Source organism: Chelon labrosus, assembly GCF_963514085.1.
Source record: "Chelon labrosus genome assembly, chromosome: 16".
Taxonomy (NCBI): Eukaryota; Metazoa; Chordata; class Actinopteri; order Mugiliformes; family Mugilidae; genus Chelon; species Chelon labrosus.
In genome coordinates this window covers 20,065,247-20,085,974 of record NC_140349.1, presented here as the reverse complement: position 1 = coordinate 20,085,974, position 20,728 = coordinate 20,065,247, and the positions used below count along the sequence as shown (strand labels likewise).

General features: G+C 41.4%; 1 protein-coding gene across 1 annotated transcript in view; it reads left to right on the top strand.

Moving 5' to 3' along the window:
• The window catches only part of LOC311501605 (ubiquitin-conjugating enzyme E2 E2), a 60,960-nt gene that overhangs the window by 25,996 nt on the left and 14,236 nt on the right, over positions 1-20,728 (top strand). Inside the window, exon 5 of the mRNA XM_084563531.1 lies at positions 17,592-17,724. Within this exon, the coding sequence (XP_084419657.1) occupies positions 17,592-17,724 (133 nt within the window). The remainder of the gene's footprint in view (positions 1-17,591; positions 17,725-20,728) is intronic.

Here is a 20,728-nt window from a genome sequence, read left to right as displayed (position 1 = left end):
CTGACTCACAAATTCATATTCCATTTTTAGATTCAATTGGTATTTCTGTTGAAAACCTTGTTTCAGGATCTGTCTTTTATAAACACTTTTGTGGGAGCTATGTTTACTTGTTTGTTACACAGGCAGCCATGAGGTAGATTATCAATAGGAGAGCTGCTAGGAATGGCTTTCCTGCCCTCAGCAGCAGCAGAGCTTCTGTCATGCTCGCCCCTGTCATCAGTTTCAATTTGGGTGTGTTCAGAAAAGCAGATATTTTGGAATGGCTGTCAACTGTTTTTTTTTTTGTCAACATCTGTTCGACAGAGTAACGTGTTGGGAAGTTTTTTAGCGTAACGATTTCTCTTCAACTTGAGCAACAATGTCTTATCATTTCAGAGATGCTGCTAACATTGGACATTCTGCTGTGCACATTTCTAACGGCACCCCCAATCTGAGGCTCGTGTAACAGTGTAGCAAGACAGGCTTTCTGTAGCAAGTGTGTTGTTTACAATGACAAGCTGAGATTACTCAAGTGACACCAGTTGTCCAAGCAATTTTTTCAGTCTCGGTAAAACTCCCCCAGACGCAATGTAGTACTCCCCATGACAAGTAAATTTACTGTGTCAGTGAAGTTCTCTTTTAGCAATGAAAAGCAGTCTTGTCGACTTGTTTGCGACTTTCTAATTTTTGTCAGATCAGCTTGGATATCCTGTCACATGCTGTTTTTGAACTCAGCCTGAGTCTGACATTAATTTAAACATTGATATTGTTACCATTAAGCACGCACACACGCAAATAAAAAGAAGAAAAAACTGAAATTGAGAGCGTACAATGTTCCTTTTACATTATACAAAAATGTTTCTGTACAGTCTTAAGCAGTTGGCAGTTTTAGGAATAAAACATGAATCTGTATTCTGTAAGTGGTTCAGTGTCTCTTGATCTGCTCCCATGGAGCTCCCTCAGCACATGCTTGGTTCTCTCTGTTTATTTTCCATTTCTCATATCCAGCCAATGCTTTTCTAAACTGCAGTGCTGCTGAATCAATAGGGTGCTGAGAGCCAGGCAGCACCCACAGACTCCACAGTAACTCACACTTCACACTCGAGTCTTGTGTTTTAGTTAGCAGACAATGCTGCGGCAGGCGTGGGAATGATGCAGTTTTTATCACTCAAAGATTTTGTTCCTAAATCATCCCTCCTCATTGAGACTCAACAGCTCTGATCTCCGTCTTCTGCCTATCTGAAAGGTATCTGCAGCTCTTATCATCAAGCATCAAAGAGTGTTTTCATTCACTCAGACGCCTCAGCTGTCCTCGCTACCCACGCGCCTGCCCTTGATAAGATTAATTAACTGCTCAGTGCTAAGATAGTTGGAGTTTCAAGATAGTTGGACTGTGGTGAGCTGACTGTAGGTGGCCTGGCACGCCAGATGCACCACTATGGAGCCTGTGGGAGCCGTTCAAGCTGCTGGCCTCCCCATTCGGACAGCAGTCGCTGCACGGGCAAGGCCCTGAGCTACCATTAATCAAGAAGCGTGTTTCACAAGAGACTAGAAGAAATAGTGGCAGATTCCCTGCACGTTGTAGAATAGAGCTGCACGCAGTAAATCTCTGGCTAATTGTCTCCATGCATGCCTCAGTTGATTTTCCAGCTGATGTGGCTGCGCTAGCTGTTGAATTCTTAATGTGCCTTCTCCTCGTCCGCTTTCAACGGCGATCACCTTCAAGCTTCGTTCCTTAATGGGGGATGTCTCCACTTTTACTTTCAAGGGAGCTGAGCAGCAGTGAAAACCCTTAATGCTGTTTTAAGAAAAGCTAATGGATCTGCGTAAATCATTGTAGAGTAGAGTTTCCCGAGGCTCTGCAGCACTGCACAGGGTAGATATGTAACCTCTCTCCTGCAGGGTTGAGGGGTTAGCTCACTGTCCAAGGGCTCATATTGGGGCAAACACTGAAATCTTGGCACCGAATCACATAGTTCCAATGCAGAGCAAGGCTACGGTGAGATTTCATTACAGTTTTGGCAGGGACGTTTTCACGGACAGCCAGGCCAAGCCCCCAGCCTCAGCAGCCACCACGGATCAGCTTCCTGCCACGGCTTTGATTTCATTCAGGTGACAAATACCCAGCAGCTGGCAGAGGTGGCAGGACATCAGAGTGTGTGTCTAAGATACTCGCGAAACACTATAATTTCAAAATACTAAACAAAATTCACAGATGAGCTACAACATTTTGAAAACTGCTTCCTAACATGCTGTTGGTCCTTTCTGCGCTGAGCCATCGAGGCGTGGACCTCGTCATTACTCTGAAGGTGCCCCTTGCTATCTGACACCAACACATTAGCAGCACATACTTTAAGTCAAATAAGTTGCCAGTTGGAGCCCCTGTGGGTACGATTTGTTCCACACCACACCAGTACTGTCTCCGGGTAGTGGTTCCCCCCTCCTCCGATCACCGTTGGTAGGTACTCACCACTGCTGACCAGGAACAGTCAACAAGCCTTGCGGTCGCCAACCCAGACATCCTACAATGATGTTTTGGTCCTCGTCAAATTTTGCTCAGGTCTTTAAACCTGCCAGTTTCTCCCACATAATCCCTTAATCTGTCGTTCATGACAGCCGTAATCTAAATGTAAGCATAATTTTTATACTGCTTTGATAGTGAACACAAACCCAACAAAAACACTTATTTTATGTTTTGGATCAATAAAGATGGAACACATCGTGGAAAGGTTAAATAAGAGGTTTGGAGATAAAAACATATTTTATGACTTGTCTTTCTGTCGCCATTGTTGCAAGTGACACAGGAAGTAGAAAGTGAAGCAGGAAGTAGAAACAAAAAGTAACCTGAATGGCAAAAAATTTGCACCACCGACTAGCGTTTAGGTCGCGTTGTTGCAGAGCAAGCCAGAGTGATGAGCGCACAAGTATAAATGGCTGGCACCAGCGTAGGCTACATGCGTAGGTTACGTTGTCTTTGTCCTGCAGAGACATAAACAGAGCTTAAGTGGAAAACAACCTTCACTAGTACACCTACGCTTTTCCTATTTGAAAAGTTTAAATACCTGATGTATAAAGGCTCCATTACTTGTCCACAAAGACAGTTTTTAATCTTTAGATAACATTTACATAACAGAAACTGATTACAGACAGATGAATACAGCATTGTAACAAATTGCATTTGTGAAGCAATAAAACTTTATGAGTTATAGCATCTGTATGACCCCACAACATGGTGTGTTCTTTTTACACTTCAAACTGAAAGTGTCTGTGCAGAGAGTGACCAGGAGGACAAAGAGCAGAGTGAATTACAGACAGACTGAATGTTTCTGGCTGTGAGTGATTGCAGTCTATGAGAACCCATCTCAATACAAGAGTGATGTAAAATCAATGTGGAGAGTGCAACCGAATCAATGTCGCCATGATGACTATGTGGAGGCCACTGAGTGATTGTTTCATCTGGTTAGCCTGGAAGGTCACCCTTTGCTTCTTTTGATAGTCCCACGCCCACTCTTTTCACAATGAGCTCGACACAGTGTGTTTTATAATACTAATTTAATAGTGCTTCCGTTTGCCAGCAGTGTGTTTACTCACCCAGAATGCTCACCACGTTTCTCTTTCACAGTAACTTGGCAATTTTCCTCAGTCATTCAATTTCGCCCCACGGAGAATGTGTTCATTTCTGAGAGAGTGGCCTGCCACCATCTCTGCATATGTTAATGAGAGAATGGCTAACGAGCAGCTCAGGACGTTCGCTCACAATAGCAAGCTGAGTCGGCAGGTCTGTGTGACCTTGGTGAGTGTGTGTGTCTCATGAGGACTGTGTAATGGCAGAGTCAGGTCTTATACATGGGCCAGATATACAGTTGCAATCAAAATTATTCAACCCCCACTGCAAATTAGGTTTACTGGCAAAATGTACAAACTAGCAGCTGCTTGCAATAAACAAATCAAACAAGAACAATTTAAATAGCTCAACACAACTAATATTACACGTGATTTCTCCAAATTCAGCACAAAATACCACTTTTAATGACTACTGCGGTCTCAAAATTATTCAACCCCCTGAATAGAATTCCTCACAAAATCACACTTTTGCAAATCAGGTGTGGCCTCAAGCACACCTCATACAACCAATCCAGGGCTTCATTAGTTGCATCAGGTGTGCTTGAGATAGACCACCTCAAATACCTGGACTGTTGACCTTGACATTTGATTGTATGTTAGAAACATGGCTAAGTCAAGAGAATTGTCCAAAAAGGTCAGAGAAGAGATCGTTGCCTTGCACAAACAAGGAAAAGGATACAAAAAGCTAGCAGAGGCACTGAATATTCCCAGAGATACAACTGGTTTAGAGTTTAAAGTTAAGGGAACAGTGATTCTTGAGGAGTCAGGTGGTTAAAAACTCTCAAATGACTGCAAAAGACCTGCAGCAAGTAAGCCAGAGAGGTTTTGAGATTCTGTTCTGTGGAGCAATGGAACAAAACTGGAACTTTTTCAGCGTATGGATCAGCGTATGCCTGGAGGAGGAAGAATGAAGCATACGCTGAAAAGAACACCCTGCCTACAGTGAAGCATGGCAGTAGCTCTGTGATGCTCTGGGGAAACCTGCAGTGTTTGGATTCAATCAGGAAATCCTGGGGAAAGAAAATGTCATGCCGTCTATAAGGAAGCTGAAGCTTGGGCGTCATTGGACATTCCAACAGGACAATGATCCCAAGCATACCTCAAAGTCCACCAAGGCTTGGTTTCAGAAGAAGCACTGGAAGGTACTAGAGTGGCCATCATAGTCGTTTGACTTGAACCCCATTGGAAAATCTCTGGTGGGATATGAAAAAGGCAGTTACAGCACGCATACCCAAGAATATTATGCCCATGAGGAATGGGCTAAGATTCCCCAGGAACACTGCCAGACGCTGGTGTCTGGCTATGCATCACGTTTACAGCAGGTCATAACAAGCAAAAGCAAAAGGGTGCTGTACTAAGTACTAAAGATGCTTGTCATGAAGGGGTTGAATAATTCTGAGACCATGGTAGTCATTAAAAATGGTATTCTGTGTTGAATTTGGAGAAAGCACTTGTAATACTTTTAACAGTTTCATCATTTAATTCTTCAACTACAATTAAGAACACTAAATTCTTCCGAGTAGTACAGTTTAAACACGTTACAGAACCAGTACCACCACCTGCATTTGGTTATCTTATTAAACAGAATCAGTTTTTTTGTCATTATATGGTAATAATAGCTTTTTGTTTGCCACATCTAGGTGATGAAGCTCACATCCATTAGATATGGTCATGCTCTGGACAAAAGCAACTATTCATGCACACAAAATACACCTGAGCATCACTCATCATTTTGTCAGATAATGAAACATGTGTGTTTGGTTGATTTGCTGCTATTCCTTAACTTCTCCAGAATGATTTCAAATCTGAGACCTTTCACCTCGAGCGCTGTCTCAACATTTTCAGTTGAAGTGTTTATTGCTTGTAGCACAACGCTCAATTGATGGAAGTTGCACCAGAGGCAGTGCTACTTAATTCGAAACAGCCGCTTCACATCTCAGCGGAACTTGCTGGTGTGATTCCACTGCAGGATTCTGTTACCTTTCAACCGGATTAGACGCTGCCAACTGCACGCACGGGCACGGGCACAGGCACGCACACATACAGCACTTTCATCAAACATTAGTGTGGAACACTGTGCCCTCAGATTTTACCCTAAGAACATTGACTAAAGACATTTTACAAAAGACAAAAGAGACATTTTAGATTAAAAAATAAATAAATCTGAGCACCACATATGATTCTCTTGATTTCTAACTTTATGTCATCACTTCTTGCATTACCTGATGATTTCATTAGAACCAGATTCACTTAAATTATTAGGTAAAGGTTTCTGTAGTCCATCATCCAAATTCCAAAGCTAAAATGTGTCAATGTTGGAAACTGTGCATTACAAATCAGAGCTTGTGTGTTGATCCCTGACAAAAAAAAGCAGTCCTCTTCAATTCTCTGACACGCCACACTAACTGAACTGATGCTCTGGATATCGGGTCTTTCAAACTTAGTTGAAGCAGTTGAGAATTCTGAGAGACACAGGATGAGCTAGTCAAAGTGAGCAGCACAATCTGGGCATGACATACAGACCAGTGTAGTAGTCAAGGAGCTGGATAGGACATGCCGACCTGGGTTGAATGTGACTGAAATTTATACTTTGGTCGTCAGTCATATTCATCCAACAGCTGCAGCCCCAGACATCTCTTTTGTAAATTATTTATGGACATTTTTAAACCTTTTATTACACAGACTGATAAGGGACACTGCAATTAGTGGCCCACATCTAAACCCTTGCACTACAGGGGCACACCAGCCTACACTATGAGCCCTTTACAAGTGGCTTAAACATTAATACCTTGCGGCCTCATAACAAAGATGAACACAGCTCTGAAATACAACAGCCGTAACATCTGTGATTTGACAAAGTGATCTCCATTTGGACTTCCATCGGTTTTTCCATGACTTCATGCTTGGTGCAGGAATGAAAGAATAAGTGCATTTCCTGAAGTGTTGAAAGAGTTATCAAAGTTTGATTTACTTTGGCAAATAGTACATTTTGACACCCCCAAATCATCATTGAATTTGCTGGCAGAAAGCCTATCTTGCTAGGGCTTTGGTTTCTGCAAAGACAGCATGTTCTGGCAGCTTCTAACAGGTTAGAATATCCCTGGAGCACTACGAAATACTGTCAGAGTAGCTTATTAAGCAGTATTGCAATATTGATTAACTGCTTGTACTCGGAGTCCTAAAAGAAGGACTAAATATGCATTGCTATGAAAATCTTCCTTTTTCATTCTAAAGCAATGCAATCAATTTTTTTCCTTCAATCAACACCATTTATCTGCAAAAGTGTGCTCTCCTCAAGTCCAATGACCTAACCCTGACACACATGAAAACCGCAGATGTCTATTCATACTTCCAGCCAGCTTTCATCTCACACTGCAGTGACACATTTCAAATAGATGGCTGGCCATTCAGAGAAAAGGCTTCAGCTGAGTCTCTTGATCTCTTTGTCATTCTAGACATACTGTAGCTGTTAAATAAAGGCCTGTAGTCTAGATGAAAATATACTGTATACCAGTTAAACCACAGTTGCTCTTGGGTTCCTATAATTGGGCCCTGAATAATGTTATTTTATTCTCGATGACTTTTGAATTAGCACTGTTGTTGCATTGTTTTCTTAACATAGTTCACTGCTTTCATTTATTACTGTTTTTTTCCCTCAAGCTTTGGGTTTTCACTAAGCAAAACATCACCAAGCCTATTCTGTTCTTCCCCTTTGGATGTTTTTCCTCCTCTTTTGTCTTACTGCTGCTCTCTGTGGGCTTTTCATTCCTCCTCCTAGCGGAGGAGGGTTAATGAATTACCATTTCTGCTGCGTAATTGGAGACTTTACTGGCTATAGCAACAGTAAAGGTTACCATAAACACTGTTGCCTCCATTCAGTTGCTGAATGTGTGAAAAGACAGAGAAGGAGAAGTGAGTCACGCGCAACCTTATCATTTGCTTAAATTACCACTATGGATGCAGCGTACTAGGCAGCGAGGGAGATGCACAGTGTGGCAGTAACCGGTGATGTTTATTTTGAGCAGCATTGTGAAATAAGAAGATGATTTCTAAGATTTTGTAAGATAAGACAAGGAGATAAGAAGTTTCTGTTGCCATTGCCCGGTAGAGCACGATGAAATACAATTTAGCGGCTCTCTGGTTCAGCAGCAATAAAAACAAAAGCTATAGCAGCGACACACAAGTAAATCTACAATATATTCAGGTAAACTCACACAGTAGCGCTCACAGGAATGTAATTAGTAACAGTGACGAATTAAAGTGACATAAAGTGGTGTTTAATAGTAAACTAGTATGTTATATCAGCATTGTAATGACAGTAATGAAACTTACAGAATGAAAAATAATAATTAACAATACTAGTGCAAATTTGTCTATAAAGTGCAGGTGGACTAGGGAGTAGGTATGGGGGCTATTGCACTACAGTCTATGGGGGTGAGAGAGCTGGTGGAGCGAGGACTTCGACAGCTTGAGGGTAGAAGCTGTTTTTCAGTCTATTGGTTTTGGATTTGATAAGTCTGTATCTGTTTCCAGAAGGCAGTGAGGTGAACAGTCTATATCTGTGTTTAGTTCATGTTCACATTCTCTGTAACTCGATGGTTCTTTTCAACATTTTTACAAACCCAGACTTTTCAACAGTGTCGATGACTACAATACCTTTCCCAGTATGACATGCAAACAGTGCAGGTTAGTCTTGTTTATTAACATGTCAAGTCACCACTGTATGTGCTCATAAATAAATTGTCTCATCTAGAGTTTCCAGATATATAATATTTTACAATTTAAATCCAAAAAGAAACCAGCATTATAGTACACTGTCAGCATTAGTGACAACGTATTATAACAAGATAATGAGCTTGCCTTACTTTACTCTAGTATGGCACTGTACCAAGTGCGCTAACCAAACTGTATCCTGTGTGAAAGAGCCATCAGGCTGTCGGCGTGTTTCACAAAGATAAGACGTGAAGTAACTGAGTTGGCGATGATTCCTGTTTTATCTATGACTGCACTGTCAGTACTTGCCATCAAAACAAATCATCCATAAAGTCTGAATAGACTAACTCATTTAAGGCTGTTCTGTATTGATTTTGGGTTTCAAATCGTATTTGAGGCATCATTAGAACGAGCAGGCAGGGAGCGTATTAGATTTGATACCTGCAGCTTCGCTGTCATTAACATTTAGGAAGTAATCTGTGACTTGATTCTTTTCATATGAGTTTGTTGGCTAATTTAATGGCTTAATGTCTGTTGATTTGTCCCCAAGGGACCCATTTAGAGATTATGAGCCATAAACAAAGATGAATGTGGGAGACCACTTATTTTTGTTGTTTGTTTGTTTTTGTTTTTTTTATTGGTCTTTATGCTTTATCTGTTGTCCAAACAGTTTTCAGGTAAGCACTGTTGTGTCTGCTTGTAGCGCTGTTGTTGTTACCATGGAAATTCCTCTTTGCACGCACACACATCCACGGAGTCACTGCAGGGATGTAATGTTGCTAGGCAACATGTTCAAGACAAAGGGGAAGTGCAATTGGTTTAGTGCTGATTCAAGGGTTAGAGGGAGCTGGAGGTACACCAATCTTGACCTTCCTCCAATCAGTCGTTCTGTTGCCTGCTCTTGTCACCTCTGCTCTCACTGAACTTGTGTGTGGTTAACACACAGTACAGCTGGACCAAGTGAAGAGTGACAAAGGCCTGTGCAAGCCAACACTTTTTTTTTCCTTTTAGCTAAGTCAACAAAGGAATTCAAAGAGCTTTTATCTCAAGGGGATTTGCTCGTTTCACTTCTTTCTGGAGCTTACGCTGGCTTATTACCCTTCATTAAAAGAAGTGAGGTGACAACGCCGGTTAGTGTCCGACAGTGATAAACCTGCAAGGCACCGTATCCAGCTTACAACTAGATGATAGCTGTCAATTAATGTTGGTGAGCTACTGAGTTTATTTTTAGAACACTGATTGAATGATTGGATACTAAAAAGCACATTAGCTTGTTACAGTGTTTTGCACTCTGTCTGGTCTGTTTCCCAGTATTAGTTTGATGTCCTTCATGGCAAATTAGAGCTAAAAGAACGGTGGCATTGAAGCTGAGCAGGTTTTATAAAGTGTTGTCAAACTATGTCTAAAGGCAAACTTTCCAAATGGCCACTTTCAAAGGTTTACAGAAAGGGCTCCTGGCTCTCTTGACCTGTCTTGAACTGTGTCTTTGTAGCTTTACCTCAATGAATTGTATCAACATGGATGACAGAATTAAATTAATTAAAGTTTTCAAGACTGGAAAGTAACACAGAAATAAATACTATACTATACTAAATTTCTAAATACATAATATAATGCAATTAATATAAATATATATATATAAGTAAATACAGAAGCAAGTGAAAGTTACATTTAATAAATTAAGCATTGCCTAAATGTATTTTTAATATTGGTGCATTTGATAGCATATGTACTTGGAGACTGGGTCATATACGTATTTATTGATTGGTTATTACAGTCTGGATCCTCCATAATGGGAAGTGGGAGTTCCGGCTAGAAATTTTAATAAATGGTAATGATACTAGTTGGGTTTCATCCTCTCATGTCCTCTCCTCTTTGGTCCTTACTGCAGCGAACAGAAGGCGAGGCTGACAACATGCTGCTGGCTTGTCTTTTCAAATCTCATCATACATGGATGCCTATCTGTCTTTATTAAACACCTCTGGCCTCCTTGTCAAAGGTTGCAATGCAATCACAATCTAATCAGTTCACTGCTAGAGGGGTACAGTAAAACTGTCGGGGTGGCTGATGATGCAGAGGGAATGGCTTGGATTATTATGTAAAGTGTCCTGAAAAAGTGATGATTATTTTTTTTTTTTTAGGAACTGCTTCCTCCTAATTTTACAGGCCGGCGACAAGTTTGGCTGAAATTGTTTTCACCCTGTGAGCTTGTTCCGTGTGTGGATCAAAACGAAGGCAAAATCGGAAGATGGTTGTTGTGCAAATTAGAATAGGGTCAAAACCTGTTTTGGGCGTCTGCGTATTCTGATGAAAGACGTGGTTAAACACAGTACTTAAAACAAACAACTCCTGTCACATATGAACAATGTGTCCTACTCCCTCCTTCTCAACTGGCTTCCAGCGTGTAAGCCATATTTCTATATTTACCTGTTTGTAATAGATTTGTGTGGCGTAGCCTCTGTTCGGTCCCCAGTGAGTCACTGACATTTGCGCAGTGTCCTTGAGCCTAGAAACATAGCTGACGTGCTTCTTCAATACAAACAGTCTGTTGGTGGGTTAGATCCTGAGGTGTCAGAGGCATCAAAGACGCTGTGAGCAAACACACTGAGAGCCCTGTTTGATTTGATTCTTTTGAGGTACTTAGACAGATAACAACAAAACCTTCTCAGTTCTCAGATTTTATTGAAAGAATAAAAATCAAACGGTTTATTGCAAGGCTTCTTTAGGTCAGCAGAAGTTGTTTTATTAATCTTGAGATTTGTACAGTTGTGTGCCATTTTCTGAAATACTGCAATTCTGCTTGGGAGAACAGGGTCTAATGGGTTTTGCAGACTTTTTGATTTTGTGGTATGTGGATTAAACTGACTCTAAGTACAGTTAGAAAAAAAAAAGAAAGCTTTTCTGAATCACTGCTCACACTTGAAAATATAGCTTGGTATTGCTTCTGATTTCCTGAAACATTAGATTCTAATTCATAACGTCCCTTTTCCATTCAAATCCTTCAGAGTTTTGAAACTAATTGTGATATTTCCCCAGTAACTGACCTCTGGTTGGCTTGTACCATACCTTTAAAATGCAATGAGCTTCCACACATCAGCTTTCAGACCTGACGTTGCTCTCTGAGTTGTGGTATCATGTTTTGATCTGCCTCACACGTAGACTAACCTCGTTGTGCAAGTAGAGCTTTCTTTCTTAGTTTTTGTTTTGATGCCTTTAGGTGGCTTTCCCCCTGACATATAAGCCTTTCTTTTCTTCTTCTATCTGAATTTAACGTTGCCTGTCAAATTGCAGCAGCTTGTTTTTTGTTGTTGTTTGCACTTACCTTCGTTCGGGTTTATTGGGACATTTCCTCAAGCTAACTGAAAAGTTTCTGACACACACATTCCATTTAAGGTCAAATGCAATTCATCAGCATACTCAGGTTGGTGAGAACAGAGTTGACTGTCAAGCACAGGTTTCATAAATCCCATGTAGGATTTTCTTATTTACTTCCTACCTCCTTGTCTAACAACAAATGTAAGAGAAAAAGAGGAAAACATTCATGCACGAGGCAAGGCCCATTGTCCTCAGTGAGATCTTTGAGGATGCTGAGGGATCGGTGCCCATTATTATTCCGTCCCATATGTGTACACTCCCGTCCTCATTCAGAGCCTGTTGTCTGTTTGTCAGTCAGATTAGAGAGAAGATGATGAGGAGGAATGATGAAGCTGTGCACACTTGCACATCCGTTTGTCCTTTCGGTCTTTGTGTTTGAGCACTCTGTTTAAACTGCAAACTGTCTTGTTTGTGTGCCCCCCTCCTCCTTGCATCATTTTGAGTGTGTGTATGTGTGACAGTGGAATGCAGCTCCACTGGTCTCGACAATGTGTTTATTATAGCGGCTTCACAGAGCCGGAGTCTGTGCTAAATCAGGACCGAGCTAGCAGGGATGCCATCAGTATTTCTTCCTCAAATTTATTAGACTTACTTACTTTAACAGCAGTTGCAAGGTCTTTTGTAGAGTTGCTGCTATCGATTATTTTCTTCTGATTATTTTCTACTGATTATTTCATTCAGTAATCAGATAATTGGTCTATTTCAGACCAAAGCAACTGGTTTGCAGCTGTGATCTCTGAAAAGTGGGTGTTTTAAAGTCGCCTCATAAAGAACAGTGCAATCTGAGCGCAAATATTAGGTCCATTCGCTGAGACCTAATTGTTATCAAAACATGAGTCTGGTAACAATCCAGATATGTCGCTGTTGCTTTTCTGTCCATCACTGTATAAAACCTGCCCAAACAATTCGATTGGCTCAGCAGATCTCTGCTGAAGCGTAATCAGTTCCCAATAGAGCGACTCCAGACCAACAATCCATCACAAACAATATGTGGGTGGGGAAGCTGATCTGGTTTCCAGGCTATGGTATGATACTAATCCTTTAACTATCTTCCAACATGTTGATCAGTCAGTAATGAAATGCCTCAGCCCCCGTGCCTAAACCGAGCCTTAGGCAGTTCAGATAAGAACGGTTTTTCTGGACTAAGTTTGAGGACGAAGGGAAGCGTATATTGACAGACCATGTTTCTCCCGAAAAGTCCCCACAACTACTGAACACCTCTGGAGACGAATGTCCAGGATCGTTCTTCCCTTAGACATTTGGTTTCAGTGTTTACACTAGTGTCTAAAGCTCTCTGAAGACTCAAATTCAACAATTCACATTTCAGAAACTGTGTGTGTGTGGGATGCTACAGTGGGAGCCGTAGATTGTATTTTAGCACTGTGTTCAGACAGGTTAAGCAAGGAATGATCCAGAGCCAGGAGCGCCCACCTGAGAGTCATTTAATGTGCATGTTTTGAGCATAAATCTACGAGAGCAAGTCAAAAGCCTGCTTTACAATTTGGAACCAGAGCGCAGAATTACTAGCTCCTCTAGTCTTTTTTTTGGTATCCTATAGTCAAGAATCAGCAGTAGCCTTGAGGTAAGAGGTGGTAGTGATAGGTCAACATTTCAGATCCCCAAACATTTAATCAAATCCCCAAACATGCTGGAAAAATGTATGAGGAAAACTGAATGAGTTACGCTCTGTGCACCCTAAACAACCGCTGTGGAGGTGCCCTTGAGTGTGACACTGAGTCCCCAGCTGCTGCTGTTGCACTACAAGGCTGTGGTTGTGCTGCACTGCTGCTTGCGTGAATGTGTCTGCCTGTGTCTGAGTGTTCAGCGGGGAGCCGCTGGAAAAGAGCACAGAGCCCATTAGACTTTTCCTTTCTAAATAAAGGTTTAAAAGATAACCTGACACGTTCACTGTCCTAGGTGAGTTAGTATTCTGCTGTTTCTGTGTGATGTCCTAACAAGCTGTCGCAAGAGATTATGGCTACTATCTCACAAGCCACAACTGACAAACACCCACTCAGTTCAAACATTAGTCACATTCAGCATTTCTGTGCTGAAGAGGCCCTCTGAGTTTTCTCTGTTAGCCGAGCCTTTCCCTGTGGCCCTGGGTGAGGAAACACGGCGGCCCCAATCCTCTGTAGCCAAACTGTGTTTTAATGATGTATTTATGTTTGCACTGCCTGAGTAAAAATAGTTTTTAGGAACAGGATGGATGGTACAGCAGTCAACACTAAGAACAGTATTATATTTTAAAAGTAGTACTATATATATCTAAATGCTGAGAACTTTTTGACAGTTCAGATCCCACTAATATTATAACATATCCCTGCAGTCCGAACATTTATAGGTATGTAGTATATTCCATTACTTGTGAATTGTGAATAGTTGTAATATACAGTATATAATGTATTTGTGACCATTGTCAATTTTTAATAGTTCAGTTTCATACGAGGTTTTAATACCTGAAGCAGAGCCTGATTAGGTTATTAATTTATCTCCAATCCTGATTCTTCTCATTAAATCTTAAATTAGACATTTTTTTTAATAATGTTGCACAGGAAAGAAAAGGAAATTGCATTCTGAGGAAAGCACCAAATGTTCCCTCGACAGGATTTTGATGTTTTTTTTCCCACGAGATTGCAGTTTCTAGAGAAATGAATCTGTGGTTGACATTAGCCTAAAAAGAATAACAAGAACTGTGCGTATTTTTGAAAGATAATAAAAGCAGTGTTCCTTGACTTGCTCATGTGTTTTTGCCAATTGTCTTGTTTCTCTTGAGTAAAGAGCAAGCGCCAGTCATTCACATGAGCTCGCTAAGTCGGCGAGCTTCCATTTAGCTTGTTAGTTTTGTTTTTTTAAATAGAAATAATGTTGCAGGATGGTTGTACAAATGTAGATTCAGCAGCACGGAGTGGTACGTGGTTTTTTTTTACGTGTTGGCAGCCGAAGCACTTTACAGTCACAATGACACATCTGCCCATTTGTTCACACCAGCGCCAGGCGCTCTGAGCAGGGGTGGCTTGCATGTGACCCACAGGGGATCGAACTACTAACGCTCTGGTTCGTTGACAACCCGCTCTACCAACTCAGCCATAATCGCCTGGCATTTGTCATCAACACGGTCAATTGTGGATTTTTTTTTCCTCCAGTTACGAGATCAGCTGTATAGAGAATTCACAGTAGCATGTGAGCTAAAGGATGCAGAAAATGCTACTCTAGGGTTGCACTCTTAGGTTGTCAGACTCATTATAAATGTCTCACAGTGTGGAAATTGGCATTGTGGGTAACAGGTAGTTCAATCATTGCCGTTTTGGCCTTCATTTTGAGCAGCACTCTTTTTTTTTTTTCTCCACCCTTGTGTATTAATATGTTTTGAAGCATTTTAAAAGACGGTAGCCCAGCAGTTATGTATGTACCTGTTAAGTTGCCGTGGATAAATAACAGAGCATGCCCTTAGGTGAATCTGGGAGATCTCTGTTTTCCATCATACTGACAGGTCTAGGCGGGTGTTAAAAATATAGATCCTTTTACTATTGGATCAAAATCTGTCCTCATCTGTCGGAGCAGGTTGTACCAGTCTGCAGGAACAGAGAAAGATGGAGGTGCTGGCAGAGCCCTAAGTATTTCCAGATGCTGCCGACTTAACTGTGAGAACTCAGCAGAGAGAAAAATCTGTGGTCGGCCAACCTTAAGAGGCCGAGAAGACGATTTGAAACATTCGGCTTGCAGTAGGATTTGACTCATAATGGGTTTTTCAAGGCTGACACTAATTTGAGAACTGAATCCACCAACAGTGGCTCCTTTGTGCTGATATTCATTAAAATGAGCCGGGCTGATGTAACGGGATCAATTTAGTCCGTGTTCACAGAGAGCTCATTAAGCATAGCAGATGAAATTTGTAAAGCAGAAACCAGCTATTGTGAGTAAGTGTTGAGTTTCGTTCCGTCTGATACTTCCAAGCTTTTCCGAGCCAGGCGCCGTGCCAAATTCTATGGTTGCGACAGTCCAACAACATATTACCGAGCCTTACTGTGTAAATATTTCTAAAACAAAGATTTAAAGATGTAAACATTTGTAAAATTTGGAGCCGGTGTAGTTAAGTTAGAACTGAAGTAATGTTTCTTCAAGGAAAAGTCGAATTCTGTGATCAAGGATTTTGAGTTAATCCACAGAAGACAGTCATGAACAGTTGATATTTTGATAGGGCACGAATGCATCTGCATAAAATAGGAGCAAGTGTTGTGCTGGCTAGTGGGCCCCTGTGCTCTACATATTCACACCGAGGTTTGGTTTTGCTGTGGTGATTTTGCAGTGGGTTTTACTCTGTGTGGTGGGTGACCTATCCTTCCGGACGTCGGCAAGTACCATCTGTAATAGTTGAGAAGGTTTAAAATACATGCAAAACTAGTTTGTGGTCATCTGTGAGAGCAGCGGTTCACAGACGTATTTCGTAATGTGTGGTGGATGTGGATGGTGAGGAAGACTTAAGACTGTGTCCAATAATAATTATGATTAAATTCAACTTTTTGGGGTATTTTTTACCAACAGTATGAAGAATTGATACACATTAAATAAGACTAGAGAAAGATGGGTGCATCCTTTGCTTTGTAGGTTAGGTCTACACACTTTGCATCTCATAGTTTGAATGCCATTAATCGCAAATTTGCTTCAGTTTCTATTTGAGCACACCACTGCATTACATTAAAAACTGGTCATCAAACGAGACCGTTTCAAGACAGATTTATCGACTCTTTCAAGCTGCGGATTAAGTTTTAGTTTCTCGATGACCACTTGCATGTTTTAAATTTTCTGGGTCACGGTGAAGGGAGCTGTCGCAACCAGTGACCCGTTTTCTGCATGTAAACGCTAGCAGATGAAATCGGTCGCTCGGCTTAAACTGGCTAAAATACTTCTCTAATGTCACCGTATTGTGGTTTAACCAGAGCTGGCGGTGCTTTTCAACCACCACTGGCCCCGAAAAAGTATTTGACACACAAACATAGATTTCTCCAATGAGTCACATCAGGCCACTGCCTCACACTGAGCGCAGCAATGCGTTGGTCTTCATGTCCCCTGTCGACCCCGGCACACTATTGCCTGCCAGATTATTTTTATCCATTCAGGAGAACATGTTGGCATCCTTTCTCTAGCCCGCTCCCATAATTCCTCTCTGTGTCCAAACACACGCTGACAAGAAATAGGTCTGCAGTGGCCCGGTGCTTTACAACCGTCTGCTGTTTCACGTGAAAAACTACACTAAAGCTCTCAGATTACATTTATGTGCCGCACACGTGCTCTCTCTTTTTCTCTCCCTCTCTGGCTTTCTCTCTGTGTGTAAATGATGAAAGTAAAAGTAATACAAGAAACCGACAGGGGCATCTGGCCTAATTCCAATAGAAAATGGAATTGGATTAATGCCTCTCTTCTCGCAGCTGTGTGTGTGTGTGTCTCTTTGTGTGTGTGTGTGGTGATAATCAAGGCAACAATGGAGCTCGGCAACAGCCAGCTGCCCAGCAGTAAAACGCTGATGAACAGTGAGGAAACGGAGCTGCTGCTGCTGCTCAACACCTTCCTGTTTATGCGTTCATGCTTGCATGCACATGCCAGATACATCAGTCACCCTCATGACATTGATCATACTCCTCGTTCCCCCAGGCCTACAGATCCAGTCTTTGTTATATACACTGTAAAAATGTTTCCTAATCTTCTAATGGATAAGGACTTTAAACGGCAGCTTCGTGCAGCTGATTTAACAGCTGATAATCACACACTTTATGTATTCACTAGCTCACTGCTTCAGAAGGAATTGAGTTATGCAATTATAGCGTCTTTTCCTTTCTAAATGCCTGCTGGCGGATTAAATTTCACCCCTTTTCTTCCCTCTGTTCTTTTTATTAATGCAGCGCGGGCCCGAAAGGAGACAATATCTACGAGTGGAGGTCGACCATCCTGGGCCCTCCCGGCTCCGTATACGAAGGAGGAGTGTTTTTCCTGGACATCGCCTTTACACCAGACTACCCCTTCAAACCACCCAAGGTGAGTGATGCCCTGCAGCTATGCACCAAAGCCTCCCCCAACCCTTTCAGTAACCCAGACCTTTGAACAATGCCACCATTGTCCCAGCCTGCTGTCAGCTTTTCACACTGTTGTCTAACAGTGATGACTTGTTTAAGGTTTGTTCACCTACAGCATGTTGTCAAAATAAGTGGTGACAGGAAAATTGAACTGGGAGAACTGAAACTTGCCTGAAGACAAACAATTGTCAGATTGGATAACCCTGTAATATTACACTGCATAAGCCAGACTTTATTTTAATATGTTACATTCTTCTCATCAAACTTCACGAAAAGACTAACTAAAAGGCGGTTTAGGCTTCTGCGTCAATTTGACGCTGTCGCTACAGCCCAGACCCTAACGCCGTAGCATGACGTGGACCTACACAGAAATATAACTACGCATTGTGGTGACGCAGACCGCAAGGACTGTGATTGGTCTGCTTGATAGTAACGTATTTCCGCTTTAGTATTTCCGGCTGCTTCTCCATCTCTGCAGTTTTCTAATTGATTGTTTTGGATCAATAAAGATGGAACACATCGAGGAAAGGTAAACTGAGGAGGCTCAGAGGTACAAACATTTGCATGACTCATCTTTGGTGAAAGTTTCCGTCACCATTGTTGAATGTGAAGCAGGAAGTAGAAAGTGAAGCAAGAAATAGAAACAAAAATTAACCCGACTGGCAAAAAAAGCCACAGCCCCGACGATTGGGTGGCATTTTTAGAGAGTGAGCCAGACTGACTAGCGCACAAGTATAAATGGCTCGCACTGGCGTAGGTTACGCGCTTAGGTCACGGCATCTAGTCCTGCAGATATAAACTCCACTTCATTTTTAACAAGAAATAAAAGAAACTTTGATAAAGTCCCTGCACACTACAGCTAAAACCTAAAAAATAACTACTGCTATTTTAGTTGCATGCTCCTGTGTAGTCACACATTGTAAAACTGTAACATCATCCTCTATTTGTCTCATTTTATTATTTTGATTTAATACTAATAAACAGGAAAGCCTCGGCCAGTGTTGTCCCATGACATGTTGAGCCCATAACTGACTTTTCTGACAAAGTGTCCAAATCTGTTATGTTTTGTCTTCACTTTTCTACTTTGAGGAAGTGGTGACAAATCTCTGTCTATCATATAGTCTGTGGTATAAACACATAATCACATTCCACTTGCTTTTATCTTTAAAAATGGCTTAAGTCTTCTTTTGGGTCCGGTATTTTCCACATTCCAATTTTGTGAGGACCCAAAATAAGCTACAGTGCGTGTGTTCCTGGTAGCAATAAATAAATAAATAAATAAATAAATAAATAAAGACATGTCACAATGAGATGTGTTTTTTTTGCCAATGATGTAGCTCTGTGGCACAGAGACGTATCAGGCAATGTTATTTTGTAGGATCAGTTCATTGTTGGTTTGAGTCTTTTCATAGGATTTGGTGACAATACGAAAAAGAAAAAATATCATCAGACTTTTCCTTGAGGTGTTCCTTGTTTTGTTGCTCCCCCTGATAAGCCTGCCGCTGAAAGCATTCAGCCGCCTTTGGCTTCCCTCCAGTGAGGCTGTGGGTTTGTGTGTTTGTCTCAGAACGAGAGAGGCGGTGTGCGTGCGCGCACCCTCGTGCGCGTGTTCCCGCTGATGCAAGTGTGTGCCACTATTTACATAGTAGACCGGCTGGCAGCGGTTGCCGCCTCCCTTGGTTGAGATGTGCTGCTGTTTTTGCCCTGGGTTTTGGTCTTAAGTCTGACTGAGAAAACTAGTTGCAGACATGTTTTAAAATTAGGTGAAAAAGCAAACAGGAAAATATCTGCCACGCTTAGCTTGTTTTAATATGGGCAATTTAGTCTGGGTGCACTTTGCTGACAGTGAGTACAGAATGGAGGATTATGGAAATTACACCAGTGATGAAGATACAGAGACAGGCTAGCGTGCAGTACTCTAACAATCTAGTGCTGCACTGACTTTGTGTGATGATGCTATGCATTGGTCAAATAAAACAAAGAAGCTCTTCGTACAGTCCTTTCCAAGGCACGGGCAAAGCTAAATAACTACTAACAGCACAAACACTAATAAGAATAGCCTACATTTACATGTGGTCTACATATTTTCGTCCACTGTAACAGCGCATCGTAATGGCAATGAGACATCCATGTGCAAAGAGCTACCTGTACTTAATCTACTAAGTTAGATTTGGTTTGGAGGTTGATGAAAGAAAATAAGATGGTCAGAAATATTAGCACTCTGGACATCGACATTCACAGCAAACTTAACAAAAATCAAACCATATATTTTAATAAGCTTTTCTGTAGTTCAAGAAAAATATATACAAAACTAAGAAGAAACTATCCTGTAGGGGCCAATATTGGCAGTCTCAGTTTGAGACCAAAGCTATTACCAGTAGGACACGTGGTTACATCCTTGTAACCATTACCATTTCCATTCTTTCTCCGTCTAAATGACCGCTATTTAATTCTTTCATGAGTTAACTCTTTGTTGCTGCCATTATTTCTGTTTCGTGTACATGATTTGGCCACAGGTATGTGGCAGTATTCGGAAACCTAGAAAATAATGTATATCTGCAGTGGAATCACTCCTATTAAGCCAAATATCGACCTGGAAAAAGTTATGTCCATGGGAGATCCTGCCCATTGGCATCAACCAAATGAAATTTGTCATAGAGAACATATGTCTATGTGAAATATCAAAAATCCCTGATATATTTCACACTTTTGCTTAACAAGCATGCGTTTACAACGACTGTGTCCCCCATGCAGCCTGTAACACTGCATTCTGAAACAGTAAACAGTTAAGAAGACCGGCTATGAGTCATTTCTTCTAACAGGAGGGACGTGTCTGTTTCCTTTAAGAAGTTCCGTTGGGTTGAATATATTCAATAACAAAAAGGAGCAAAGTACGTTTGTAGAAGAACATCCTCAGTTGGAGCTAAAATACTGTTGGTATCAGTACCAGAATTCATGCACTGTAT